Source organism: Aspergillus nomiae, assembly GCF_001204775.2.
Source record: "Aspergillus nomiae NRRL 13137 chromosome Unknown contig00213, whole genome shotgun sequence".
NCBI lineage: Eukaryota > Fungi > Ascomycota > Eurotiomycetes > Eurotiales > Aspergillaceae > Aspergillus > Aspergillus nomiae.
Window position 1 is genome coordinate 1 of NW_015378268.1, and position 27,763 is coordinate 27,763.

General features: G+C 48.5%; 6 protein-coding genes across 6 annotated transcripts; 3 read left to right on the top strand and 3 right to left on the bottom strand.

The window, feature by feature from the left end:
• Nucleotides 1-434: 434 nt before the first annotated feature.
• ANOM_009491 (uncharacterized protein) lies at nucleotides 435-1,956 on the bottom strand (the record flags this gene model as incomplete). Its single annotated transcript, XM_015554747.1, has 2 exons — nucleotides 435-1,531; nucleotides 1,590-1,956. 2 exons carry the CDS (start codon nucleotides 1,954-1,956, stop codon nucleotides 435-437), a joined length of 1,464 nt encoding a protein of 487 aa, XP_015405275.1.
• Nucleotides 1,957-4,852: 2,896 nt separating this feature from the next.
• On the top strand, nucleotides 4,853-7,047 carry ANOM_009492 (uncharacterized protein; the record flags this gene model as incomplete). The annotated part of the gene is made up of 2 exons (XM_015554748.1): nucleotides 4,853-5,924; nucleotides 6,632-7,047. 2 exons carry the CDS (start codon nucleotides 4,853-4,855, stop codon nucleotides 7,045-7,047), a joined length of 1,488 nt encoding a protein of 495 aa, XP_015405269.1.
• Nucleotides 7,048-8,222: 1,175 nt separating this feature from the next.
• ANOM_009493 (GMC family oxidoreductase) lies at nucleotides 8,223-10,115 on the top strand (the record flags this gene model as incomplete). The annotated part of the gene is made up of 2 exons (XM_015554749.1): nucleotides 8,223-8,432; nucleotides 8,487-10,115. The coding sequence occupies 2 exons, from the start codon at nucleotides 8,223-8,225 to the stop codon at nucleotides 10,113-10,115; spliced, it is 1,839 nt and encodes a 612-aa protein (XP_015405274.1).
• Nucleotides 10,116-11,005: 890 nt separating this feature from the next.
• Nucleotides 11,006-12,726, bottom strand: ANOM_009494 (putative penicillin-binding protein; the record flags this gene model as incomplete). The annotated part of the gene is made up of 2 exons (XM_015554750.1): nucleotides 11,006-12,612; nucleotides 12,675-12,726. The coding sequence occupies 2 exons, from the start codon at nucleotides 12,724-12,726 to the stop codon at nucleotides 11,006-11,008; spliced, it is 1,659 nt and encodes a 552-aa protein (XP_015405273.1).
• Nucleotides 12,727-13,762: 1,036 nt separating this feature from the next.
• ANOM_009495 (uncharacterized protein) lies at nucleotides 13,763-14,532 on the top strand (the record flags this gene model as incomplete). The annotated part of the gene is made up of 3 exons (XM_015554751.1): nucleotides 13,763-14,160; nucleotides 14,246-14,361; nucleotides 14,423-14,532. 3 exons carry the CDS (start codon nucleotides 13,763-13,765, stop codon nucleotides 14,530-14,532), a joined length of 624 nt encoding a protein of 207 aa, XP_015405272.1.
• Nucleotides 14,533-16,579: 2,047 nt separating this feature from the next.
• ANOM_009496 (uncharacterized protein) lies at nucleotides 16,580-17,299 on the bottom strand (the record flags this gene model as incomplete). The annotated part of the gene is made up of 4 exons (XM_015554752.1): nucleotides 16,580-16,708; nucleotides 16,768-16,933; nucleotides 16,988-17,234; nucleotides 17,287-17,299. 4 exons carry the CDS (start codon nucleotides 17,297-17,299, stop codon nucleotides 16,580-16,582), a joined length of 555 nt encoding a protein of 184 aa, XP_015405271.1.
• Between the last annotated feature and the right edge of the window lie 10,464 nt (nucleotides 17,300-27,763).

The following is a 27,763-nucleotide window of genomic DNA, read 5'->3' on the forward strand; positions in this document are numbered from 1 at the left end:
CAGCATAAATTATCACTTATATTGGTAACAACGTACACGGCTATGTCCAACTATAACGATCAAATTTGCCCTGACCACCAATGCCTCTCACGCCTCCCTCGATTGTGACGTGACATGAATATAAAATAGCTCTGCCGAAGCCCTAACCCTATTTAACACGACATCTGTATCTGAACATATCTCACAAATAAAATCAATTGCCGTAGAATGCTCATGATCCCGTTTCTTCAGCCGTATGAAGTCCGTGCCGAGCATATGTATATATTTGTTCCTGAGGAATGTTGCCTTCTTTTACTGCTTTCCCCAAAGCACATTCTAAAATTGCATTCCGATATAGATTAGGATCAAAGCTACTTTAAACAACGGAATGCCCTCCAGTGCCACACGCTTCGCCTTAATATTTCTCTCGGCCCAAAGCTGGGCCCTCTGCCGCGTCAACCTAACCACCCCATGTTTGCTTGCCGTTCGTAGTTGCGTACTCGGCCACCATGCGTGCCATTCCTTTGAATTACGGACATAAGATCCACATAACTCTGGTAGTCCGCTCCCGTTAGAAACGCCGTTTGGGTGGCCTCCGTGGCACAATATCTCGCTCCATACTTGCTGTCCACCTCACAGTATGGGAATGCTTTTACGTCGGGCTCCCTCTCGAGCTTCTGGCGTACCCGCTGGACCAACCCGGGATCACCCCACATATCGTCAAGGTCAAGCATCTGCAGCTGACTATCTTTCCAAGTGAGCTGAAAGTTTGTAAGCTGAGAAAAAGGCTCCTGTGCCAGAGTGGTAAATAGCTCTCTCCAGGCGATCGGTTGCCCGTATTCCCATGGCCGCTCGCTACTTGCAAAACAGTCCTCGAATGCAATAGACTCCATCGTGGTCTTGTGTCGAACAAGAAAGTCGCGCAGCTCAGAACAGAGGATAATGTTGTTCAATGTAAGTTTCCGCAGCCTTGGCATTGTCGCATTTCTCAGACCGATGTCCTCGCAATACGGTTGCCCTCCGTTTCCAAGCGATGCCGTTTCCCGGGGATCGAAGGAGAATTCTTCCACGGTGGCGAGGTGGTTGAAGAAGAAGGGCCCTAGGTAGTGTGAGAAATCGCCGAAGATGGGTTGGGTCATCATAGTCCAGCCAACGCCGTTATCCCATCTCCTTAGAGAGAGATTGAAAGTCGTAAGTTGTGATAGGAAGGACTGGAATGCTTCGGTTGTGAAAACTGATACCATGAAAATGTTCAGATCGCGGAATTCGATGGATAGGGGTGGTTGACCACTGGATGAGGAGTGGGTGTAATTGGATACGATTGCGTGAAGGCTTGCTGCCATCAGTCCGCGCCAGGCATTTTCACTCTCCTCAGATGGAGCGTTCTCGGGGTAGAATATATCACTTTGAAAGTAGTCGAGCAATAGGTCATCGTCGTAGTCGAAGGGAAATTCGATCACGATTTTGTCAAGATTACTGAACATGCGTAGATTGGACAGAACTCGGTCAACCTCTGGGGGGTACACCTTCTCCAGTGGCGAGCTCTGCTGATCTGTGGAGCGAATGGTTAGATACTCTGGCATTCGTTGTTGTCATTCTGTGCCACATACCCGTCTCACAAATACCAATGTAGCGCAGCGTCTTGACACATGCAGCATGCTTCCCCCGACTGATCGCAGTGATTGACTGAGCGCTTTTTGCCGTATTGTATAATTCGAGGTTGGCCAATATGGTGGGAGCAAGCAAATCCCGAAACCATGTGCATGTACTACTCATGTTTATGAGATCCGGAAGATGAGGTAGTCTCCGGGCTATACTCTTGGGTTTCCAGAAACTATCAGGGTCCTCATCATCGTCCTCTTCCTCGTCCGGTTCAGGCTCTTCACGAAGAATGTCAAGCACAATATACCACACATCAACCCCGAGCGAGAAAAGCGGGGACACATGTTGGTCGACTGAATGAGTTGCTAGTGCCATTGTAAAATGATTTCAATGAAGGTGGGGATTAATCTCTTCTTCACAGCGGCGTTATGGCTCTCTATATGTACGTACCTTTCATTATCCCAGGCGACCTGTTGTGATGGAAAACACAGGCTTATTTGTTGTTGGCGCCTAAGCCAAGACAGTAGCGCTTGCCTGCCTAGAAGAGTTGATAAACGACTATCGCCGAGGCTGTCGTAACTAGCGTACTTCTCATCCCATCATGCCGTAAATTAACAAATGGCTTCGATCCCAACTCCAAAGTTGAAAATCTTGCATTAGCGGCTTTACCTAGCATGCTTTTGGTGTAGGTTTATAAAGATAAACGCAATACTGCTATTGTTTATAGCGAGGTCAAGGCGACTCCATCCGGGATGTGAGCCCAACTAGGAACAGGAGACGAAAGCAGTGTACATACAAAATATAACTGGAGTTAGCGAGGTAAACTCCACACCATTCTGCCGACAAGTTCGTTCTAACCCGGTTCCGTTGAAGCCATCATCAACGATCGCACCCGTTGATCAAGGCCGAGTATACGTAGGGTCAAGGTGCTCTCAGCAGGAAAAATACAACAAGATGCTCTATGGTAATGTTCAATTTGGCTGCGAATATATATTTGAAGAATAGTTGATACGTACGGCCATCGTCGTGGTAGAGCGTCACATCCATGCCCTCAAAAACCGAATATTGTCCTGACACAAAACTAACATGGTGCAAGAAAATGCACGAGTGCATTCACATCCCATGGACCCGGCTACACAACTCAGACATGTCCACGCCTATTTACAGTGTTCATTGTTGCTGAAGAGAGCTACAGGCTAGGCTTAACTAGTAGCGGTGCCGGTTCTCTTTGACCTTTTCGCAAGTAAAGTACAGGTTCTGGAAGGAGGCCCGCACCTGTCATCATGGAGTGGATCTGCGGCCCGCCGGTCCGCACCTCGGCGGAGCTTCCCACATGGACAATCATTGGTAGATCGCTTTCTTTCATTTTCAAAGCAAAATGAAAAATGAAGCTATTCAGAGTAGGGTTCGACCCGTCTCCATGACTTTTGTTGTGTGGATAGTCAGCATGTTTGCTTACCTGCCTGGCTACCTACCTGAGAACTGGATTGAAATTAGCTGCTTGCGCTTGATGCTGTTAGTGCAGCTAGACAATATTCACTGATGCAACCAACATATTCTGTCAATGAGAGTACTGCCGTACTTGTGTTAGACTTCAGCTGCGCCGCAGAAAAAGGGAATAAGCTTTGCCACCAGCAAAGAGCTCCAGCTACAGATGAAAGTTCTGACCTGGTTGTTGGAAGGTGCAAGTTGTTAGATACAGATGTACAATGCTTCTCTTTTCCAGCGTCAGTCACCCACGGTTCTATAGACAAAGCCCAAAAGTTAAGGAATGGTTGTTGACTGGCTCCCCTCTTCCAAAAACGAATTCAACCGTGAACTAAATAGTGTATCCACCTCACTCGCATCAATGAATTGAACCACTGCAAGGGTTACCTGCTTATCTGTTCCACATGTGCCACTAGCACAACAGGCCGGACTCTCGGGCGTACATCCATTCTCATTACAGCTGCATTTACTTTCCGCTTTCTGCGCATAAACCATCCACTGGATGCAGCCATCGTCAGACGACACAATAAAGGCACCGCCGTATTTATCAGCATTTCCTTTATCGCAATTAGAGACGATCTTTTCATAGGCGCTTGTACACTGTTCCGGATAGTTTAGTCATAGTCAGATATGGGGAAGGAGGATACAGACTTTGTCTTTTACCAGCTTGAATCCCTTCTCAGGCTGGCACCCGGATTGGTTGTCTGCCCATTGCAAAGAGGCAATCACATTTATCCCCGCTTGGCCAGAGTAGACATAGTTGTAAGGGGGGCCTTTAGGTTGAGAGTGTTGCCAGATCCGCACAGCGAAGATACTGCGGAACTGACTGAGTCGGTGTTGAATGACGCGAACGAGCCGTCATTATGCTCCCTAAAGCAGTAGACGGGGAACGAACCTGGGTCGCTGACGGTTGGTATAGGTATAGAAGTCGTCCCGGACGGCTGGGAAGAGGTAGTGGTAGTTGGTTTCGTTGTTGTAGTCCCTTTGCCGCTCGCTGTCTAAGCCCGAATATCAAGAGGTAAATTGCCGATATGTTCTATCCTGATCAGCGTGACATCGTGGACGCCTAGCGTGTAAACTAGACCAGGATATATCACAGAGATCTCCCCTCGCACGGCTTTGTTCTGTGCGCTGGCGACTCTCTCCGACGTTGGAGTTCTCTCAACAGGGGTGTGAGCAGGAGGAAACCGGCGAAAAAAACTATAACAGTTTAGAGTAACCAGATTCGGCCAATGATGCGACACTAAAACCCAGGAACACGCCATTTTCAAATAATGGGATGATAATTGTATACAATTGGATGATCAATGCGGAGAATGTTTGAGAAATTGAAGTTGGAACTGGGATGGGGGATCAGATGAGGACAAAAGCTCGCGACAAAATGATTGCACGCTACAGCCATCTGCCGACGTTATCTCGGTTAGTAGATCGTACGGGCGAATAGGATGTAGCATTTACATGGATATGTCGGATTCTCAAGGATCCGGCGCCGATTATGGACATCTGATCATCCAATATCGATCAATGCTACATAACTATACCTGATCAGAAAGATTAGATTGCAATCACGGGATTCGGGCCAACATGCGGCGTAACAGGGACCAATCGGGCAACCCCCATGTGGCTTGCTTCCCCTCATCTCGTTTGTATTGTTTAACCTTGAATTCTCCCCGGAAAGCTTGATCGGGAATAGCTGGGCTAACCCATCAATCTATTAATATATCAGGGTCGAGACTGGCATTTATTCTTTTGCCTTTCAACTCACCGCGGAGATTTCCAAGACATGGCTCCCCTGACTTTGGATAGTCTTCCTATGGAACTGATCGAGACTGTTGTTAATTTTCTGGACTTCCAAGACATCTGTGCTCTTCGTTTAACTGCACATGGTATTTCGGCCAAATCATCCAATGGTCGATTCCGTCAGAATTTGAAATCCAAGAAATTACACATCGCACAGGCCCCCTTGGAAGATTTCGCTCACTTTACTCAACCAGGCCAGGTTGGGTGTGTGCTCCAACATCTTACTTTATCCGACTTTGGGGTGGCAAATGCGTCTGACAAGTGCCTTGAGGCAGCTAAGCTGCTAGTGCAAGGAATGGAGAACCTACGCCAAAATACTTCACATGGTGGCCTAGTATCTCTGTCTCTTTCCCTTCACGAGCTAATAGATTCAGAGCTGGAAGAGGCAGAGCATGCCACGGCAAAGTTGTTTGACCTTGTTATGCTGGCACTCAGCAACAGCAAATTGTCTGTGCAGATCGTGGATATTTTTGCTAAATGTTTCCCCATCCGCTGTGCCCTGGCCTGCGGTGAAATAATGGCAGTTATGGAGAAAGCAGACCTGTCTTCCACATTCAGAGAGTGTAAAGAGCTATGTTTAAGCTTGTCACACTGGTTACGCGATCTCGATGAGCACTACGAGTCTCCGCTATCCTTTGATCAAGCTAGGGATCATACCCGATTTATCTGTGATTTTGTGAATATGTTCCCAGTGCTAGAGGAACTTCACTTGGCGTGGGTATATTACGATCTCGCCTACACGGATGCCATACAGGAAGAAGAGCATTTCTTTAATCGAATCGCAAATTCCTGTCCATTCCCATTGCTCAAGAAGTGTACCTTTCATAACATTCGCACGACCGAGGCAGCCCTGCTTCAATTTCTCAAAAACGTTCAATTGGTCAGTCTATCGATGGAAAACGTGTATCTGGCCAGTGGAAGGTTTGAGTCCATTTTTCATCATCTATCCACTTCCCAGCCAAATTTGGAATATTTGCATCTCCATCAGCTGGTGCACGATCCATCTACTGTTTATTTTGATGTGCCTCGCGTGCCCCAATACCCTCGTATTCGGGGTAGGGGCAACAGAAGAAACCTGGGGCCTATTTCCGTTACACGAATGGGAGCCGATGCAAGGAGACTGGTAGGAATCCTTAATCGGCATCAGCGGCAGTAGCATGTTAAGAACCGAGGGGTTTTCTTTGAACCTCGGTGAAATGGTAATTTAATTTTCAAAAATATTGTCCCAAATCCCCTGCTTGAGGTGCACCGGTAAATAGATTAATAATGACATGTCTGCTGCTACATTCCGCCACTTTCCAAGACGGGCCCATGTTGACCTCCATAGTCAGCAATCCCCGATCCCTGCTCCCGATTATGAGCTAAACTAGCCTATGTAACCTCATTTATAAAGATAGAGTTGGAACGAAGTCCCTATTCCCAAGAACGGTATAAGTTGTGACACGGGAATGCAGGCCTATAGGAGTAGTACGACCCATATTCTTTGATAGTTATTGATAATCTACCACACTGACTTGCATGCTTCTCCTTACAATCATAAAGTGAGAAGGAATCTCAGCAAGCCATGTTGCTGATATCGAAAAGGATGCTTTGCATCTTTTTCCTGCTTTTTGGAAACAAAGCAGCGCTAGGATACCACCAGCGATCCCGTCAGGCACTTTGCAGCCACTACAGTTTGGGTTGGCGTATAATGCAAACCACACCTTGAGCTCTCGAGGATACGTGAAAGCTAAGACAAATCCACTATATCTGACGTTATTAGGGATCCCGACTGTGCCGGAAGCTTCGATGCTACGACTTGTGAGCCCATATGTAGTCCATCTAGCTTTCAATGCTCCGGATGATGATACACGTATATACCTCATGCACCCACGCTTGGGACAGAAGGAGCATACATCGCCGTACAAATCGCCTAGGTACTGGAGAAAGTTCGAACAGTTGAAGAATCTGCTCAATACAGAGCTTCTGCCCAGCGCGGCCACGGCCTCGTGGTTGTACATTACAGCGGAAATGTCGCGCGAAGTTCCCGCATACAGACGGCAGGCCATATTCCAATATGACCCGGTTGCTCATGGGCGTAATAAGAAAGGCTGGAGGCTCTTTTATGAAGGTCATTACTTTGATGATACAAATCCACCCCCAGGTCCTGAATCTGCTGATGGCATCCCTGACCTATGATAGTGAATCTCAGCAGATCTGGATTGGGGAACTCATGGCTTCGGGCTCCGACCCATTCTGAACCTGTCTTAAAATGGAATCGAGCTTTGGGCCTTCAATCAGCTCTGTGATCGATAGTGACAGCCTGTGTGGCATGGTTTCTTTGGGCCATGCAAGCCTTCACTGGACGGTAGTTGATAGTTTGGTTTGTGAAATTATGTATGTGATCCTATTCTTAGTTGGGTTAAGAATAGAAATATGTGCCCCTGGAGATTAGTCCCATTATTCTGATCCTATATCTCACCGAGTTAAGGCATAACATGGTCTAGCCAGGGTATATTTACGTGGTCGGTAGCCCAGCCATCTGCACCAGTTCCTATATTGCCAGTCATGTTGTAGATCTATTTCTTCCCAGTCATCAAGGTGGATGTAGGCTTTGAAGGTAGCAGCGGGTGGAAGGGCCCGACCAGTGCAGTACAGATAGAAGTAACCGGTTCCTAGCTACCTGGCTGTGGCAGGAAATGCTTTCCTTACGTTTCACCTCTAGTGGCTACCCCGCTCAGATCACTTCTGTATAAGCCTAGGATCTTGGCATTTAGTCCGCGGATAATTATATCTGGGTGTCTAGTGTGACGTCAACTTAATTCAATGTTAGGTGAGCTTATATCCCCCCTTCTTGCTGACATGCGTATGCCAAACGGCCTAGCTCATTTCAAAGGGCAGAACTCGATGCTGCGAGAAATTCCTAGGCACTTGCTGCGACATCAATACCGATCATAGAAGCTGGGGCCCAAGGCACACGTGCAACCGGAAGAGATCCAATATCGCTTCCTGCCACCACATGTCTCCCGAGATATCCAATAAATCCCATCCTGACAAGGGCATACGTTGGTGGCTTTGCTGCGCCTTTGTTTGACAAGAGATGATTGATGTGATACACAAGCGCCGACTGCGCCAATTCCGGTGATAAGAAATTAGACCTGCATATAACCATCATCACACAAAGAATGCCGCCCTTTCTTTGTTCTCCATCCGAGCTCACTCTCTTTATATATATGCCCTTGTCCTTGTCACATCTATCTTCTATCCTTATTCAGTCGCCTTTCATCTTATCCTATATTCACCCGTCCTTCTTTTGTTCCTTCGGCCTCTCTTCAATTAATTGCTTCAATTGGCCAACTTCAAACTCCACCGCCATGTCAATTACGGAGACCGACATCATAATTGTCGGAGGAGGCACGGCTGGCCTTACTCTGGCAGCACGCCTATCCGAGAATCCCAACCTCCAGGTTCTCGTCCTGGAAGCGGGTCAAGACCAGACCGAGGATCCTCGAGTTCAGACCCCAGCGCTATGGCCAGGACTGGTGGCCACAGACTCGGACTGGAGGTTTATGACAGCGCCACAGGTAAGATTGCATTTGGCATCCCACTGGCTGCTCATGCTAATCTGCCCTCCACAGGCTGCCTTGAATGGCAAGCAAATACCCCTACCACAAGGCCGTCTCCTGGGTGGATCGAGCGCCATGAACGGAATGGCATTTATCGCCAACTCCAAGATCAATGTCAACGCTTGGGGGGCCTTGGGAAACCCTGGCTGGGACTGGGATACCCTCAGCACATATTACAGGAAGGTCTTCACTCTGACGTTGCCATCGGAGGATAAGCGCAAGGAGCTAGGTCTGGAGTACGTGGATGAGAGCGCCAACGGAAACAATGGGCCCATTCAGGTATCCTTCCCAGATGCTGTTGATGACCCAATTGCCAACGCGTGGGTTGAGTCCTTGCGGGGATTGGGCTACCCCATGTTGACTGATCCCTTTTCCGGACATGCGTGTGGCGGTTATACCAATGCAACAACTATTGACCCTGTCAAGAAGACTCGTAGCTTCTCCGCTAATGCATACTACCTTCCTGCGAAAGAGCGCGAGAACCTACATGTTGTGATGGAAGCATTGGTTGAGAAAGTACTCCTCGAGGCTCTTCCCAATAGTGATGTCACCGCCACTGGAGTCAGGTATATGAAGGATAATGGCATCGTCACGGTTACAGCCCGCCGGGAAGTTATTCTCTGCGCTGGTACCTTCAACTCGCCAAAGATACTTGAGCTCTCGGGAATTGGCTCGCGTACCATCCTAGAAAGCTTTAATATCCCAGTGATAATCGATAACCCCAATGTCGGAGAGAATCTTCAGGATCACCCTTTAGCCGGGCTCAGCTTCGAAGTGCAAGACTTTATCAAGACAAAGGATGATCTCATGCGACGAGTACCCGAGGCGCTTAGTGCAGCAATGGAAAGCTACAAAATGCATCAGTTCGGTCCCTTCACGATCGGCGGCAACTACTCCTCTGCTCTTCTTCCATTGCCTGACTTCTCCAATCCCAGCACCGGCCCCGACGAGCTAGCCACTGTTCTAGCCATGACTGTACCTGACTCGTCCCACCCCCTTGCTGCTGATCTTGCCTCCTATGCGCGGTCGCTGCTTGAGAATCCGCAGGAAGCCACTGGCGGGTATTTCACCTACCCTGCCCAGTCTGATTTCAAGGGATCTGGTGCAGACGTACAAGTGATCCAGTCGAAGCTGCCTGAGAACTATATCACCATTTGTGCCAGTCTGATGCACCCATTGTCGCGCGGCAGCTGCCACATATCATCTTCCAACCCCGCCGACTACCCCATCGTCGACCCTCGCTACCTGGTCCATCCCGCCGATCTGGAGATGCTTGCCCGGCACGCCCGCTTCATTGACGTGATTGCCGCATCGCAGCCCCTCGCATCCATGCTGAAACCGGGCGGCAAGCGGAGCCTGGGTTCGCCTGATGACTTGCGCAATATCCCACTAGACGATGTTAAAGAGTACGTAAAGTCCGCTGGGAAAAGCACCTTTCATCTAACTAGTACCTGCGCCATGATGCCCCGCGAGAAAGGTGGCGTCGTGGACTCCCGCTTGCGGGTCTGGGATGCAAAGGGACTGCGCATCGTGGATGCTAGTGTTATCCCGATTATTCCCAGGGGGAATACTCAGAGCGCGGTGTACGCTATTGCGGAGAGAGCAGCGGATTTGATTAAAGATGATTTGGCGGGAAAGTAGATCGGACGTTGCAAACTTGTCAGCGAACGTCCAGCGTAACATCTAGAAGACGATGCTGGTAGGGAGTAATTTGAAATAGGAATGAAGGAAAGAACAGTCATTGAATGTATGAAGTCATTATAGCCTCCTCGTTGGAGGGTTCGTTGTCTGTACTCAGAGAATTGCAGGTGTAAGGGCTCGTTTGGCGTACAATTAATATATCAGTAAAGTGCTTGGGTGGGTGAACCACCGGCGACTCCGTCCTGTTGTATATTTTTTTTTAAACGTTTGCCTTTTGAAATCCCTTCTTACGTGTTTCTTTCCTCTTTTTTGTTTCTTGAAAAAAGCGGCTGTGCTGATTTTCTTCGTCGCTGCCCTCAGCTGAAGTCGCGTAAACCTCTACTTTGTTACCTTCCGTGGACGAGCTCTGGTCACCCAAAGAATAAAAGTAAAACCAGTACATTACGGTCCTTGCTGCGCATGGACATGGACCATGATTGTGATCGGATTGCTTATCATTCTCAGGCGCCCAAGAGCTAGAACAAGTGACTGGCATGTCTCAGCGCTTCTTACTTGGAACACAGATCTAACCAAAACTACTAGCTTGGTGACCCTTGCATGTCAGTACCACATCCAAGGGGAGTACCATTCGCTAACTATATGAACGCGTGCACATTCACTTTGCGGTAGTAAACGTGCCTATTTATACTAGTAAGACATGACCCTTACACTTAGGGAATCTTGCGTCGGAGTTATATTGTATGGGAAACGTGGGATGCTTTCCCCGGGAGTGGGAATTGTACGATGTGCCCTAACCAACAGACTCGCACCGCAGTTGTCATTGTACTAGTTGTGTTATAACCTTCAAGACTCTTGTCAACAAGCCATGTATAACTTCCTTGAAGGGTAAGCTACTGTCTAGCAAACGCGACCTTCCTGGCCAACCAGCAGCCGATCACAACACTAGCGATATCACCATGGTCATCACGCTGGAATACTACAGTCCAGTTTCCGGGCGCTGGAGCATCTAAGCCTCGCGGGCATGACAGAAGCCAGATATCCTGCCCAATATATCGCATGAGGTGCGGAGGTCCTTGGCCCAAGTATCCTTCAAAGTTACCATATAGCATACCACCTTTGCCACTGCAACGAAAGGTCGACTCAACTTCTGCGCAGTAATATTCGCCGACGTAAAGGTCTTTAGGTGGTTGCTGGCCAGTAGCAGCACGCTCGGCATGGATGACATGATTGTCGGCTAAACGATGGAGTGTGAGGGTGTCACCATTTATTGTGGCAGTTGTATTACTTGATTGAGCTTTGCCCTCCTCAACACAGGCCAAGGCCTCTCCAGAACCCCCGTACGTGACGGTCAAATGGCCCTGACGGCCGTGCCCAACCTCAACAACCAGCCCGGCATCCGGGTGGTAGAAAGTGCCAAACCAGTCCGGGGAGGGGTTGACGAGGTCAAGTCGAGGATTCTTGCCCTTGGAAATGTTAAAGACACCTTGCATAATATTCTGGGCCACCGCTTCTGCATCAGCCTCATGGTTGAGCATAACTACAATTGCGAGCTTCTCTGATGGGGCCTGGATTCTATGGAGGCGGAACCCACGAAGAGCACCGCCATGGCCGATCGTAGCCACGCCCCTGACATTACCGTACGCCAGGCCATGGCCATAGCGTGCAATTGTACCATCTTTGAACGACGGCTGTTGTGCGATCGCACGATACAGACTTTGCTCGTCATCCCAAGAAGTCTGCAGATAATCTTCATACGCAGTCATGTCCTTGAGGGACGCCACAACCCCTGCATCGCCAGACCATTGCATGCGGTTGATGGCTGGAATGAAGCCAGAAGACTCGGATCCTTCATACCCAACACAAGGTGGAGGGAGATTACCGTTGTCTGGGCACAAGCGGGCCGTTGTCATACGAGCCGGCGAGAAGAGCCTTTCCGCGAGTAGGTCGTCTAGCGATTGTCCACTCACCCTCTCGATGAGTCGGGCGAGGATATGGAAGTTCAAGTTACAATAGGAGTACTGCGTACCGGGTTCGAAATGCAGAGACCTTGTTCGGTCCATGGCCTTCTTGGCGTCTTCTTCGAGTCGAAATTCACCATCAGGATGGGCACCCCAGAACATGGACATCGCCCAGTAGTCTCGAATGCCAGACTGGTTATTACATAGGTGCTCCAACTTCAGTCCGGTGTTTCCAGCCAGGTCGGGATGGAGCATTTGTAGCAGAGTGTCCGAAAACTGCCGAGAAATGTTGCCCCGCCTCAGCATATCTGGGGTGGGGTTGCGCTCCAGATCCTTCAGCATCATGCACACCATTTGTTTCGTGATCGAGCATATTGGCATCAACGTAGATGGAGTCATTGGAACCAGCTTTTGCAAATCCGCGTAGCCCCAAACGCGCTCGCCGACGAGTTTGCCATCCTTCAATACGGCAGCCGCTCCGCCCGGGCCTCGATAGACAGACGAGACGTTCTCGAGGATATCTTGAATGCTTGGATTCACTAAGATTGGATTCTCTTTAGCCAACTTTCATGCTCTCTCACAGTGGGATGGAATTCCTTACTAGCTATAAATGGGACGAGTATGCTGTATGTGCCATAGAGAAATGGTTCCATAACAGAGCCCAGCTACGGAGAAAAAGGAAGCTTAATTTGTATCAGAAAATTGGCACTAACTCGAAATGGTGCCCGAGAATAACCAGACATCCCGGTCAATATCAAAACCACCCCCGATCTAATCTACCAACTCGGTTGGTGACTGGGTGCCACCTTCACACTCTCACTTGTTAGGGCTTCTCCACTCGGTAAGCATGCGTCGAGCGACCCCGTGTAATTAAGCATGAAGAGCTAAACTAAATAAAATATTAGCAACGATTGTCTTTGGCGACAGTATCGAGTACCTCATCATGGAGGAACCCTACGGTCCGAATACCCAATAATAAATATTGAAAATATGACCGTGTCAAGATCCGCTCAGACTTTTACCTGGGGACAGGGGCAAGTTGTTCAAAGTTGTGTTGTCAAAGATATATACTGCGCCCTGTACAACAGTTATGCTAGGGAAGATTATCATCTTCTCCAAGTAGATATCTCCTCTAGTAGAGCGACCAATCAGTACGGGACAGGTAGCAAGCACAGCCGGCCGTTATTATCCATCTACAATAATTGCAGTGGAATCATGGTGGTGTTATTCGGCGTTAAGGTAGTAGCGTACTTGGCGTACATTCCGCGTCATGCAATTTCCGGAACCACAGCACTGAAAGACCACTGCCGACACTCAAACATGTACATACGGAGTACAAGGGCAAGATATGCAGCTCCAGCCAATTATGGGTGAGAATAGGTGACATCCATCCATTGCCCGAGCCACCCGTAAGCCATAGTGCATTGAACTCCAGCCCGACCCCACAAAGAAAGCTACAGATAAAAGTCAGAAAGAAGAGGTTCCTTTGCCCTAGGTGCCGAGTGTGTGTAGTATTCAATAAAATGCCGCACCTGGAGATTAATGTTGCTGCGATCCGCTATGTAATGATGAATCTGATAAAGAGACCGAATGAACCAATTTCCCCTTTTTTAGGGTTCCTCAGTGATTAAATATTTCCCTCTCCGCACATAGCTCTGGCGGAATCAGTCTCGGTGTGGTAGAATCACAATGCAGCAGGCTCTGGCTATCCTTGCTCTGTATCTATCAGCCCTGGCCGTTGGCCAAGGCATCCCTATGAATAATTTCATACCTCCTCCTCGTCCTCCTCATCCCCCACCAGTGGAACTCATAGCAACGAATTTACACAAGAACTGTAAAGACTTTGAGATTTCCTCCGCGCGCCGTGATGGATCAGTGAGGCGGCCAGGCTCACCAGGCTCACCAGACTCAACCGCATCATACTCAGGGTCAGAAGCCCGGCGTATGCGTCGCGCAGATGATGTAGATGGCGACGTTCTCATCGCAAACTGCAAGAATCCTCAAGGCATAGTGCACGAGGTCACTCTGAGCCTCAACCGATGTTTTGGCTGGGATCCCGAGAACATAGGTCTTACTGCGCAGTTGAAGTATGCATCTTGCTTTGCTACAGCAGGTGGACTGTCCGTTCTTTATGATCAATGGCTAACGGCACTTAGTGGATATGGACTTCAGAGAGGCGGATGCGTCAATTGTAGATATGCGCGAGGGCCACAGCCATCCGATCCTGGTACACTATTCTGTACCTGCAAGACAAACCCACGACTACAACAACCAAACCATAACATTAGGTTTTCGATAGGCAAGTGTCCACTGGGTGTTAAGGTATCTTGTTACTAACTGGTCTGGCAGGTGGCGTCATCCAATATAACGCTAGGTCTGGGCTTATCAGCTGCCATGGTGTGGAAGGGACCGATTTGGGACCAGTGCCTCCTCCCCCACGCGGAGATGAAGCTGTTTAGATGTATATTGTCAGATATCTCCCCAGATATGCTGCAATATCATCTGTCGTGATCCGCCGTCTTTATTCTGGAAAAGCCGGTCATTATATCACAAGGTCATTTGGGGCGACTAGATATGTATTTATCACTGTCACATATTTCACAACCTGGCGACCCTGGTATTTGGCGACAGGAGCTCTAATTCCCCTCCTGTAAGCTATTCGATGTATATTTCATCGCGTATTTCGTCTCTGAACTGTAGACATTAGGCCATCTGATATGCACAGAGCCGCCGTCTGAAGCGGGTATACGTACTAGAAACATGTGTGCAGACCCCCTAAGCTGTAAGTAGCCAGCCACATCCTAGATGTATAAACCTAGACGGCTGCCTAGTTGGCCGACCATCTTTATCGGCACATACCTGTCTGGTTGATCTTGGCTCATTCATAATTATTCATTCATACCGCAGCAGTACCCAGTGTCAAATATATATTCCTACCTAACTATTCAAGTTGGTAAATGCCGACCGCCAGTGTTAGATGCTCAATTCCCAGTAATGGGAAGGTCATAGGAGATAATAGGCCATGTGACAAAGGCTCAGACATATTTTAAAGGGGAAAATGAACTAGACGAGGTCGTTTAGCTCATATTTGGAGCGTATGATTAGGACGGGGAGACTGCTATAGCATGTCTAGAAAAGCGAAGATGGGAGGTCTGCATGATTGCTTTAGGATGATAGATATAGAAGTATACGTGCCTGCTGAATAAATTAGCAGGATTATCAAAAGTAAATACAGAATGAGCGCTTACCATCACTCTTACTGGGGTTGTGGAGTGCAAGCTATTCGAGTGGTATATATTCCTATCCAATAGCAGATAGCCATCCCTACCAGCAAAGGAGGTGCAGAAGGAAGGAATAGATTCTCCGGCATGGAAGTGAACAAATCATCCTACTTCAATACCAGCCAGATCGACTGATGATGCATCGAGGGTTATTGATTCCGATTGTATTTAGATTGTATGCAGCATTCATCTTTCTTAACCACTCACAAAGACCACGAGTAGCATACATGATATCGCTCGTGTCTAATCTACCGCCAGGTGTCTTGTAGAGCAAATTGAAGCAACGAGCAGGATTGCTGCTGCTCATAAGGATGCTATAGAGGTCTAGAATTAGACAGCATGGTATGTCTTGACATCGGCCATGGTGGTCAATACCCTTTGCAGTCTTTGAAGAGATCCTCTGGCTTTTATAAGGGTATTCGGCCACACCGCTGCACTCCGCAAAGGTTCAGCCATTTGAGCCCGAGTGCTCGGCATGCGTATCCCAAGGAGGGTGGCTTTCAATGCAAGTGACGATAGAGTTGCATGTTAGTCGTCGGTGGCGTTAAGCTGTGATGCAGGTGGATATTGCTTCGTGATCCGCCAGAATAGGATTTGTTGTAGTCCTGATATGTGTTTTCAGTTCACATACATTTTCCGCGGTCGAGGATACTGCGTATGGTTGCCTTGTCAATTGAACAATGGCGGTGAATCTCTCAAAGGCTCGTATAGTATAAAAAATCTAGATTATCGTTGATAGATGTTTGGTTGTATCGCAACACTAAGATCTATTAATTGCTGATTTTGCTGCCCAAAGAGGAGGCTTAATGCCCCAGCCTAATGACATTCTGCCTCAGCATAGAGCCCGTGAAATGGGTTTACGGTCTTGCTTAGCAGATTGGCTCAAGACCGAATATGCCAGGTCGTTTCAAGCTATCCAGCATATGCCGGCATGGTCTAAGGGCCTGGCTATTTTGACGGCACTGTGGGCTAACCTGTTCCAGGGACAACAAAAAAGATAATTCACCGAGACGGGCACGGGACATGAATAAGACGCTAGGAATAGAAAATCACAAAAGATGCAATCTGAAATTAGCTGCATAACGATCTACCTGCTCTCAGGGGTCACGGAAATGACATCGTCCAGGTAAAGGGTATAAGTCGGTAATCCTAAAGTTGGTCCCGTCCTGTTAGCTACTCCAGAAAAGCCAGCCTCCTAAATGACTGACCACCACCTGCACACTCTTTACAGGTGGTGCTGAATCCAGTCAAGGATCTCGGGTAGAGTGGGATCCTCTACAGTCCAATATCCTGCCCGCATGTCTGCATCCCGCAGATCATCCACAGCGTACTGGTCCGTCAAGCGCGCCATTTCCTATTGTGTCCCCAGTCAATCAAGTGTTTGCGGATAAAGAAGCACATGGCATAATTCACCTGTCGGAATGAGTTGCCAAGGGAGTTTAGTGGAGCAGTATGCTGGATCCCTGCCGGTCCTCCCGGTACGATATCCTGTCTGGCGATGGCCCATCTTTTGGCGACTGCTACTCGGAGATAGATGCGGTGCGCTTGGAATCGCCGCGCGCTTGCGTCGAGGATAGTTCTAAAGACAGTCAGGACATCCCTAGCCAATTTGTATAGGGCCTAGTCCCCGTACCTCTGCAGTTCGGCCTTCTCCGTCTCCGTGTTGGACTGGGTAGGTGCCACGATGGGGTTATAGTTGGCTGATACCAGTGCCTGGGCTGCAGCCAGGCCTGCTCTAAGCTCTTTGTACGCCTCCTCGTGGTAATCGTCCGCTGGGGTTTGTACAGTATGCCTAGCGATGTGCATAAGGAGGGTTCGGTAGTCGTTGATAAGCTCGGCTACCCGCAAGGCACGTGCTCCGTTGACTTGTTGAAGTGTCACTGCTCCTGACCACCAGAAAATTCGAAAACAGTGACAGAAAATGTTACTCACGCCTATCGACCATGGTTTTATCAGCTAGCCACTGGATTGTGACGGGTGCACAATCGTGGCCAAGAACGAGAGAGGGACTGTATCAGTTGTGAACGGTCAGAGGAATAGGGCAACGACCAGGTCAATCCGCCGGCAAGGAACACAGTACGTCTCTTTGGGGAACCGAGCGTCTATTTTGTCTATTGCGCTCCCATCTTCGAGGGTCTGCTATTCTTTTAGGTTCGGCCTAGGGTATTTATGACAAGCGTTAGCGACGGGCCCGAGCAAAGTGAAATGGCTCCAAGATTATCATCATTTGCGGTCATGCTTAACTGAACCTACCGATGCCGATCCAAAAATGTCAGGGGCCACAGGTGGGAACTTAAGTAGTGACCAACATGCTGGGCTGGTGACAGGCCACAAACCTCAGAGACACCTGTCTACAAGGACTTGCAGTATGTGCACTCGAGTCAAGGGCGGAATATTAGCCAAGCGGGGGGGCCTCAGCAGTCGAGCAATAGTGGGATCGATGCTGATAGGCCTAGTTATGTGTAAGGCCGTTACAGATACGCAATGTGGCCCACGTAAATTGACGAGATCAGAGGGGAGCAATCGCGCAGAGGCTTTGGTGCATAAGGACACGAAACCTAAACCGAAGATAAAGTCCAAGACCAGTCAAACTCAACGCTGTTGATCGTAGATGCAAAGGTGATGCATCCCAGCACACCATCCCAACGGTAATCTAAAATCAACAAGGGGAATTTTGGTTTTGTGACCTCGGAACCTAGTTCCAAGCCCAGTGGGGCAAGAGTCAGAAGAATTCTCTCGCGGCACTTGAAAATGAACGCGAGGGTACGGCCTCCCCGAACAGAAGGGAGATCATCCGCCCTCGCTTAACCCCGCCTCCTCGATGTCCATAGTGGGATCATCTAGTAAGTTTCATGGAAAGCGAAGACCGCTGGAAAACTTGCTGTGCAGCCATCATTGGACTGTGAACTTGTGATGGACAGAAAGAGCACCATAACAGGAACGGAGGGAAGGTGAAGATGAATACCATAGCTTCAGCCCAGCCACTGGGTGGGCAAGGGGCAAGGATGGATATATACGTGGGTTGCTCTTCCTTTCATTCCTGCTATGGAAACGGGTCACCAGGTGGATCCTGATAAAATTTGGCTTCGGCTACGTAAATACATCTATTGCTAGATGTTCTATAAACACAGAGCTGATCCATCTGCTCTACGACCTTAAGGTTGTGTTTCCCGGTAGTCGAATAATGCCTGTTCTCTATCTTTCAGTTTATCCTATGGCATGGCATTCAAAGTTATATCAGTATATACAAGCGGTGATATCTTCCGGTCCACAAATGACAAAAAGTTGAAACCCAGCTTGCCCCAACATCGCAATCCGGATGTCCTAGAGTCACATTCCTGACAATAGGTACCAATTGCAAGGGAATCGTTTATGCTGGTGAACTAGAACACCTCCAGTACAACGGGTAATGTTTAAACTTAATATTCCGTTCGAAGTGGGGGTGATCAATCCTTCTCTCTGTCGGGCGACGCGCTGCTTTACGCGAAGAAGGGGAAAGCGCGCTTAGCCTGACAGGGCGCATGTCTTACAACAACCCTCTTCGGATTATTGTGAGTCGGGACCAAACGTTTCTAGTTCTGCGAGTCTGCGCTCCAAGTATGCGCATTCTTCTGCTATCCTCTTGACCGAATCTGACTGCAACATATATGCATTGCGACCTTCGTCCGTAAACTTGCATTCAGCAGGTGTGCCCCTTAGACAGCACGGTGTACAGGGCATGAGATGATCGCACTGCAGCAGTATGCTTGTTAGCCCTCCCCCTGTATTGTGCAGAATCTTGATACCCAACTAAAAGAGCAGGGCGCGTAGATAGGTATGCACAACAACTCGCCTTCACTCTACGCCTATAGCACGGAAGGCAGGAGAGGATCGGTCGTCTCTTCTTTGTTTCAAGGCTCTCAGAAGAGAGAAATTCTGGGTTTGAACCCATGCAGACGGCCACGGGAGAGAGATTCTGCTCAGATATACCGCCACAATAGCATTAACGAACAAGAAGATGATATCACCGTTAATATAATTAACTAGGCCAATGGTTCTTCAATCACCGCGTGAGCCACATTTAAGAGAAGTTTCTGAGTGCACCCCCTACGTGTAACCCCGGACATCACATAGACATGTAATTTCAATAGGCTTCTATAGCCCCTTCGCGGTGGCGATTTCCGGGTATGCAGCATGGGGGTCACCGGGTTCCCTACCGCTGCCAACGACCCCGCAGACTGTGGTGTCATCGAACCGGCGTCCTCCATCTTGGCTGTACAGTCTGAGTCCTCGACTCCTCGGTCAGTCGGGCTTGGATACCTGAATATAGGTACAGCAGCCAGAACTATGAGCTGGGGTATTGGACAAATGCAGTATGAACCAATATGAGGCGTGACGACAACCATCGAGCATCCTGTAGAACTCATAAGAAGCAGGTTCTTGGCGGCTTGACCGCTATGAAAATGGCGTTCCCGGTGGGGACTGGCGTCACCCTGGATCTGAGATGCGGATGCAGGGGATCTGCAGTATTATGCACATCTGCCATAATTGGGCGTATGTCCAGTGTTTCGATTGCAAGTGCTAAAGGCTTATATATTTTGCACTTGAAATCTGGTAGTGGGACGGTCATGTACGGTTGCCGCCGCGTTGTGAACGAGATGTAGGATCTCCCAAGGAAAGAGTAATGACTATCGGTGCCTTTCTCATGCGTATAAACAGGCAACAATAGCATTACGTGTCTAAAATATATACCCGCCGGCAAATGCACTGAGGCAGGGACTATAGTACATACAGCATGGGGCACACGGCATTCAATTTCATAAATGCATAACGGGGGCCCGAGGATCTCCGAGATCCTCACTAGCTGGATTAATGAACAGCATATTCGGTACCTGCAGCAACTCGAGCCATTACGGGAAGGATTTGGCGTCAATACGTTAGACAGATGAGTCTCTGTGGGACAGGTCTTCAACGGTGGCCTCTATTCGGCAGTTGCCGCTGGATCAGCCTCGATCGCAACCGTGCGTATTGAGATCTTTCGCCACAGGAGTGTCATTTTTTCCCTGAGCCATGGAAGCGGCCACGTATCAATACGAGGTCACTACATATTGCTTTTCATGTTTCCTATGGCTGTCCTTATCTCCAATACCTCGAATTTAGTTTTGAACGGAATATACTGTGCTGTAGCTTCACAGAGTACATGTCATCACTTCCACCGTCGTTTGCCAAACTCAATCCAAATGAAAACTTTATACGAGCTCGACGTCCGGGGGCTCCGCCGGGTGCCACGATATTAGACAACGAACAATCTCTGAGCCCTAGATTCTAGATTCCTGACTCTACCTAGCTCGCTGCACTCGTTTTAGGTCAGTATCCACTCCATATAGTTTGTTGGCCACTAGAAGCTGCACACCTTTGTCTCAAGGATAGAGCAGGTTAGGATAGTCTTCCATTAGGCTAAAGCCCTTCAAGTATAGGTTTGCGAGGCGCCTTGAACCAATCTCTCCTGTCAGTAGCATGCAGCATGAATCGGCCGATCGATGTATTTTCGGCCGCATGTCCGATAAGATAAGGCGGAGCATTCGGGAAAGAGATGAGAGGAACGAATCCTCACCCAATGAAAGTATCAGAGAGATCCACTAGACTACCAGGTTTGGTGCTTGAACCCACTTCATGGCCTTCGACGAATCCGCCGTCTTACCCACGGAAGGCACTCCAAACCCCCACAATGTCTGCTTTTTACGCGATGGAGTTGGCTTCAGTCCTTCTCCATTATGCATATCAGATAGATACTAATTGGTATCCATTTTACGTGGATCGTCCTTGCTGCTGCATGAAGCACACTTTCCAATAGTTTACAGGGGCCTGGTGACCCAAAGAAGACGTGGAATGCCACCTAATCGGCGCTGCAACCACCAACGCCCCGATAGGGGAAACTTTGTGATCCACAGAGAAAATCTCTAATTTACCGGTAAGGCAAAGAATGAAACTGTGCGTCTGTTTCATGCTATCGAAAGATCTTGCAATTATATTATCCTGGCGACGTGTCCGCCCTGCGTGATCGCGCCCAGTCCAGCGTTCGAATAAACTCCTTTTCCAACAAATCATAGACATTCATAAGACGGCCCTCGAGGACTGCCCGTAACGGTGTAGTATAACATATAGCCGCGATATCTCTTCGGATAGCATGAACTGCAGCCGAATCATGTCATCAATGTCTCCCAGAGGGGATAGACTACCCATGTCGTTCTGATATATTGTTGCAAGTAGTTTTCTAGTCAACATCGCGGCATGTTGACTTAGTTCCATGATCTGTAGGATTCAGTACAACGCTAGGAGTATATGCTGAAGGTTGTGGACGCACTCGGTCGATTAGCAAAGAGATATCCGTATTCGGCTTGATCGAGATGGCAGGCCCCTGGGTGAGAATGTTAGCCAGATACCATGCTCAAACAGAAGGCCCATCCTGAGGTAAGTAAACCATTGTCATTTTCATGTCCTCGTGCATATGTTCTTGTGTTCTTGATTTTGGGGTGTGTCTCAAGTCTTGATTGTTTTTATCTATCCCTTTATCTGTCTGTGGGACGCCCACTCAAACCTAAATAATGAAGGATCGGGACCTTGTGCGAGGCCTAATTTCGGTTCGATCTAATGAATTGCTTCTTTTCTGGTAGAGCCAATAGTGTATGCAAGGTGTCTATGAGCGTCTTGCAGTTTATGAACTCCCGCAATATTATATTCTCCTTTCCCCATGTCCTGTTACTATCAGGTAGCAAAGGGATCAATAACCGTAGGTACTACTACGTAAACATGTTGGCAGCAGGTGCTCATTTACTGGAACAATAGGTCTGAGATTTGACCCAGCATAATTATTTCCCTGATGCAGTCTTATGTTCCTTGACAAGGGCGACTTCCAGATTGGCTGAATGTAACGCTGCCTTAGGTCCCATAATAACTGGTAGGGTGCCACTCAGGTAGGCCTGCGCTTCGAGGCCTCGCAAGGTATAATGTGGTTCACTAGTCAGCGCTTACTGACTAGGTGTCGCTATTGAGCATTCTACGAAACTGACTCCAACTGTTCCTTGCTGTGTCTATCTGACAGCACCCACAAAGCACAACTTCTCACGGGGCCTTTCAGGTGGTTCGGTCACGGTGTGTAGATTTCCCTCTAGCGGTGGATGGCGTGCTAAAGCCAGCCACATCGTGGACTGGGCGTAAGTCAACAATCGTCGCTGGCTGACGCTGGTTTTTCAGCAAATTGGAACAGGATGGGTAGGGCGATCGTCGGCGGTATATTATCGTTTCTTAGAAGAGTCCATAAATGGCGACCAGCGACCACTGGGTTCGGTCCAACATAATCACTCAAAGACGACGCGGTTAATATACCGAGGTTGGCTCGATAGCCGGGATCGCACGGCAGGGCTTTGGGTTGGCGGTGGCGGTGGCTTCAGCAAAGGGGGGCGGAGATGATAGAATCGGGGCATCGCAACCATTGTGGCCATTGGTTTCCCTATATTCGGTCGGGCTCAGGAGGTTAGTGTATATCCAATGTGAACATGGTTGAGCACAACTCTGGTCTGAATCAATAGGGGTGGACACGAAAATGGGAGGAATTCTCGAGTCAGACGGATGTGAGAAAGGGACACATGTCGGGTCGATATAGACAGATAGTTCATGTCATCCTAGATCGTACGAAGTGATCCTTTCTCGCCCGCGCAGGCAGAAGAAATGGAAAAACGAAAGAAGAATTCGTCTGTGCAAGGACACAGCATAACGTATCGACTAGGCACGGGATGTGCTCCGAACATCCCGGCGCTGCTTTTCCCTGTTAGTAATACATCCCTTATTTACTCTGACCACCAAGCTCGCCTTTACGACCATGATCGTTGTCTTTCTCAATGTATCGTATGAGTCTCATTGGCCAGGTGGATTCCTTGCTATTGATATAACCAGGCCAGTTGCCCTCCAACGTTATATGGCCGCATTATCTGACGGCTTTACTGATACAGGGCAAGACTAGGTTCCTGAGACCTTCCTTGACATGATTCTGTCATAAACTACCACCAAAAGATTCAATACCTTCTCGGGAGCGGTATCAACCACTTGATTGGATATAGTGTCTCTACAATTGTAAGGGAACATGACGTTGGGTCTTCAAGAAAGCCAATACCAACATAGAAAGAAGAGAATTAGCAAAGTATGCTGACCGCCCTTATGCAAATTGTTTGCGGTCTCCGTCCTCCCAATTTGAATCATATAGCTTCTAGACAATAATCACGTATATCTATCTAGCTGTCTCAATGGTGAGCCGCTCGGCCTTCATGATATGAGGGTAATGAAGGTGTGAATAAACTTCTTGCTCACTCATCCTGCTTGTATCACTCGATCCACTGCTACCGGTACTGCCTGAGTTCAAACAGAATATGGCCAATTACGATGGATGGAAATAGTTGCCCCGACCTCTTCCTAGAGCAAGCGTTCGGAGCCGAAGCTGGCAAGTCATGGACAACCAAGAACGCCACGTACTGATGTTAGCCAATCTAAAAGTAGGAGACGATCGCTCACATAGGTTAGACCCTGCTAAGAAAATCTCCGAAGGTGGGTCCAGCCTGATATTTTGGACCTATCTTATTGACATACTGACCGCACAACATCGATTTGAGCGACTGTTTCTCTCGTTAGAAATTCGCCGTCACACAGAAGTTTGTTTATATTTTTCGAAAGGTTTCGAGAAGATTATGCTGCCTACCTAACCCGTGTCTCGCCCAACCTTAAGACTGACTCCAGGTGCTCTCATTTCTAGGTATTTCATAGTACCTTGTGCTCACCCTGTTCAAGAGATTTATGTGAAGCTATGTGATATCCTCTTTGCCATGACTTACTTCAACGCGTATGTGTGTATGCTGTAAATTACTGGTATTCAGCTTGCCATATATAGGATCGAGGCTCCCGATTCGTAAGTCATAACAAACACTGTTTATGTGGAATGGACACGACCCGTGGTCGACATCACTGCGGGCCCACTGTTATCGAAAGCCCGAATATTCAGGCATAGTAAGGTGAACCTCGGCGCAGCAATACATTGAAAATTCTCCTGGCAACCCAAGTAAGGAGAATCCCGTCGTCCTTCACCAGAAGAACGACATGGCCTAAGGACCTACCGGGGGAGTTTGGTGGGGAGAACAGCATTCCCTTATCGAAGAAGCCTCGTCTGAAGGGGGAATGTGTGTGGACGTCAATATTCAAGGACGGAGGCCACGGGAGAAGGAGCCCACTAATTGAATAGCCCTAATTCGTCGTATAGACAGATTAGCCCAATCTTTACGCGCACAAAGGGTAGTGATCTCCGCGGAGAAACTACAATTGCCGAATTCTTCCATCGTTGAGAGGCGCCCCTTCGTGGTTGTGGCTGGCTGACGTATAGACACAAAGCAGCGTCGTCGCTGTTGTGGCTGGCTGAATTGCAAACACCAGGCCCAATCACACATCAAGCGGTGAAATCGCCTTGTGGAGCTTTCTACCGTGAAGGTGTGAATGGCAGGACGTGGCAAAAGCGTGGAAACCTGGATCAACCAAAGTTCAACAGCGTTGTCGCCAGCCGAATACCCAAGTGACAGTGACTGGGCTTGGTTTTCATGCGAGCAGGCGGTTCTTGTGGTGGTGTCGTCGTGCCCTCCACACTTATTTATGGTAGGGCTTGCCGTGGGTGACCCGCGGCCCACCCAAATTGTGATCGGCAAGCAATTTGTGAGGTGGAACAACGGTTGAGGGACCATAAGGTATGTCATTGACTCGTACTAACAATCTTGTGCCCATACGACTGACTCGGCAGTGGACACCTGGGCAGGGAGATCCAAGAGCCAAGTCTCCAATTGATACTACAGTGCCAAACTTACAAGCCAAATATCTTACATCGCCTCGCAGAGCCCAACGCTGGGCATCTAGTGAACGTTATCTCGAATGGGAGATCATGTATGGACAAGCCAAGATAATGCATTAAAAGATACGCTGAGTGTGAGAGTGTGAGCACAGTAACGCCTAGCACAAGCAATATATGATGGACAGTCGTTAAACTGGCCAGAAGGCCCGCTCTCAGTCTACCAGACCCCCTCCGCTGCCTATGCCTTCCATATTCTATAACTTCAAACGAGCAGTAGCATGCAAGGTAACTGCACTATTCTTGCAGTACTGAGGAACAAAGACCTTGGCAATACCCTTCTCAATGACATTCCAGTGGTATTACTGAGGACCAACAGCTGGCCAATTGAGGTCAAGTCTCCGGACACATGTCAAGTTCGCCTACGTGGTGCTGGTCTAGACGAGTGATGGAGCTGACCTTCCCATTGAAGCGACATAGTGGCGGTGGTGTCTTGTAATCCCTCCTGGGCAGCGAGGAAGCGTCTCAGCATAGCTCATACCAACCCTCTTTACGCCCCACGCATGCACCACCGCGCGCAAGGCATGATCCATGCTTCTTTTCTAGACAGCTGCTGCACTACCCCGGGCTACCTTGCAATGACAGGACACGACGGGGTCGAGAAGCTGTATACATCGGGGGATATACAGAAGGTGAAGGAGCATTCAATGGACACCAATAATGCTAAATAAACAACTATTCCGATCAGCCAATGATCCAACGACCAGCGCGAGTACACATATCAGAAATCGAGAACATACGCATTATTCAAATGAATCCACATTGGCCTGGACCGGTTCTTTCATTTGTTGTATCCTGGGCGCGCCGTTCAGTTCTAAATTCAGTGACCCATGTCAAGATATCCTTTCATTGAGTATTGGTTTCTGGATATCTTAGGAAGCCGTTGTTGATGTGCTGGTGGCGGAGTGTCCTGAAGACGGACGCGCGTCACGGGTTAGATACTTTGTATGGTATGGATCATACCCTGGCCATGCTGTAAGGCAGGGATAAGAAGCCCGAAGCCAAAGCGACAGAAATATCGTCCCGAAGTAATTGAGCGTATGTGGTGGTCAGGTTGGACGAGGACGAGCAACGGCCCAGATGTATTTAGGGGTCGTCATAAGAGTGGCAAGGATTGGACGTGGGATTGTGGGCCACACGGGGAATTCAACCTTTCGGTTGTTGTTCAGTATAGTCAAAAATTCTGTCAGGCTTCTTGGTGTACACAGCAGCCCCGTTAGCAAATAGGGCTACCAATGCAATCAGCGCTCTCGCAGCCACACAAGTTCTATCGGCCCGATATACCGATAAGATTCCCACTAGGTGGAGCTCTAGAGAAGAAATCTGAAAGGTACGTATACCCTTATAGCGGCAGTAAGGGCGATAGTTCAGATAGACACCATTTCTCGTGAGGGCCGATGGTGTATAACGAGCACTTCATATTCATATCTGGGTGATAGACTAAGTCATGAAGCCCGGATTCACAGATCACACAGCAATTTCACGATCTCAGTTGTGCGAGTCGCTTTTGCGCGAGATGAGTTAGTTGCTGCTGATCAGAGGGGTCTGAACTCTTACGACTGTTAGCGTCTCATCCATAGCAGCCCCTTTCCTTACACGCTTTCGGTTCAGTTGAGACTAAAAATTCTAACGGTCACCGTCAGCTCCGCCACATTTTGGCGTCTATGCTCGTTTAGTACAGATTAGGTTTAGGCGGGACAATCTTCTCCAATACAGTATGAGCAGTGTGATATGTGGGTACGTACTGAAATTAATCCTTCCTGATTACGGAGTGTGAAGCGCATTTGTATCGAGTTGTATCCAGATTTCTGCCTTGGAATGCATCCCATTGTGTGTAGAAGCTATCAACGTCATTCTGTCTATTACCACTAACGAAGACAATCTTCTAAATAGGATTGTCCTCTTCTGTAACTTTGACTTTGTTTGCGTAACCGTATGCGCCAGATGCACCACTGTACAAATTCCCGTTGGCCGACCCAAACCCTTTCAATTATAGTCCAAATTGTGGGTTTGGAATATGTATTCAGCCTGCCAAGATTGACAGTTGTTTTTGGTGTGCCACGATGTGCTATTGCGTAGAATAGGACGCAAAGGCGGCGAGGGACGACACTAAAGTTGGAGCGACTTCCGTGGATAGCGCTTCTGTGATTCTTAGGATATGACCCCAAGTCAAGTCTTGCCATGCACTAGCATCCTCAATATCTTCAATAAGGAGAGAGGTGGAGAGATGAGGGGGGAGGAAGCATCAACCATTATGGCCTTATGCTTGGAAAGCGAGCACATGCTTCCTCTCGTTCAGTTATGAGTGGTAGAATTAGCTTCCTTTGCCCGTTAATTGAGAAGTCTGCGATTTGATATTGCACCATGATACCCCGTAGATAGAAATGATCACTAATTCCACGCTTGAAATCACTGATCCCAGTCATTTGCTAAAATGGGGAATGTACTCATTGGTATGGTTGAAGTCCCAACCCAATGTCCTAGCAGAGCTCT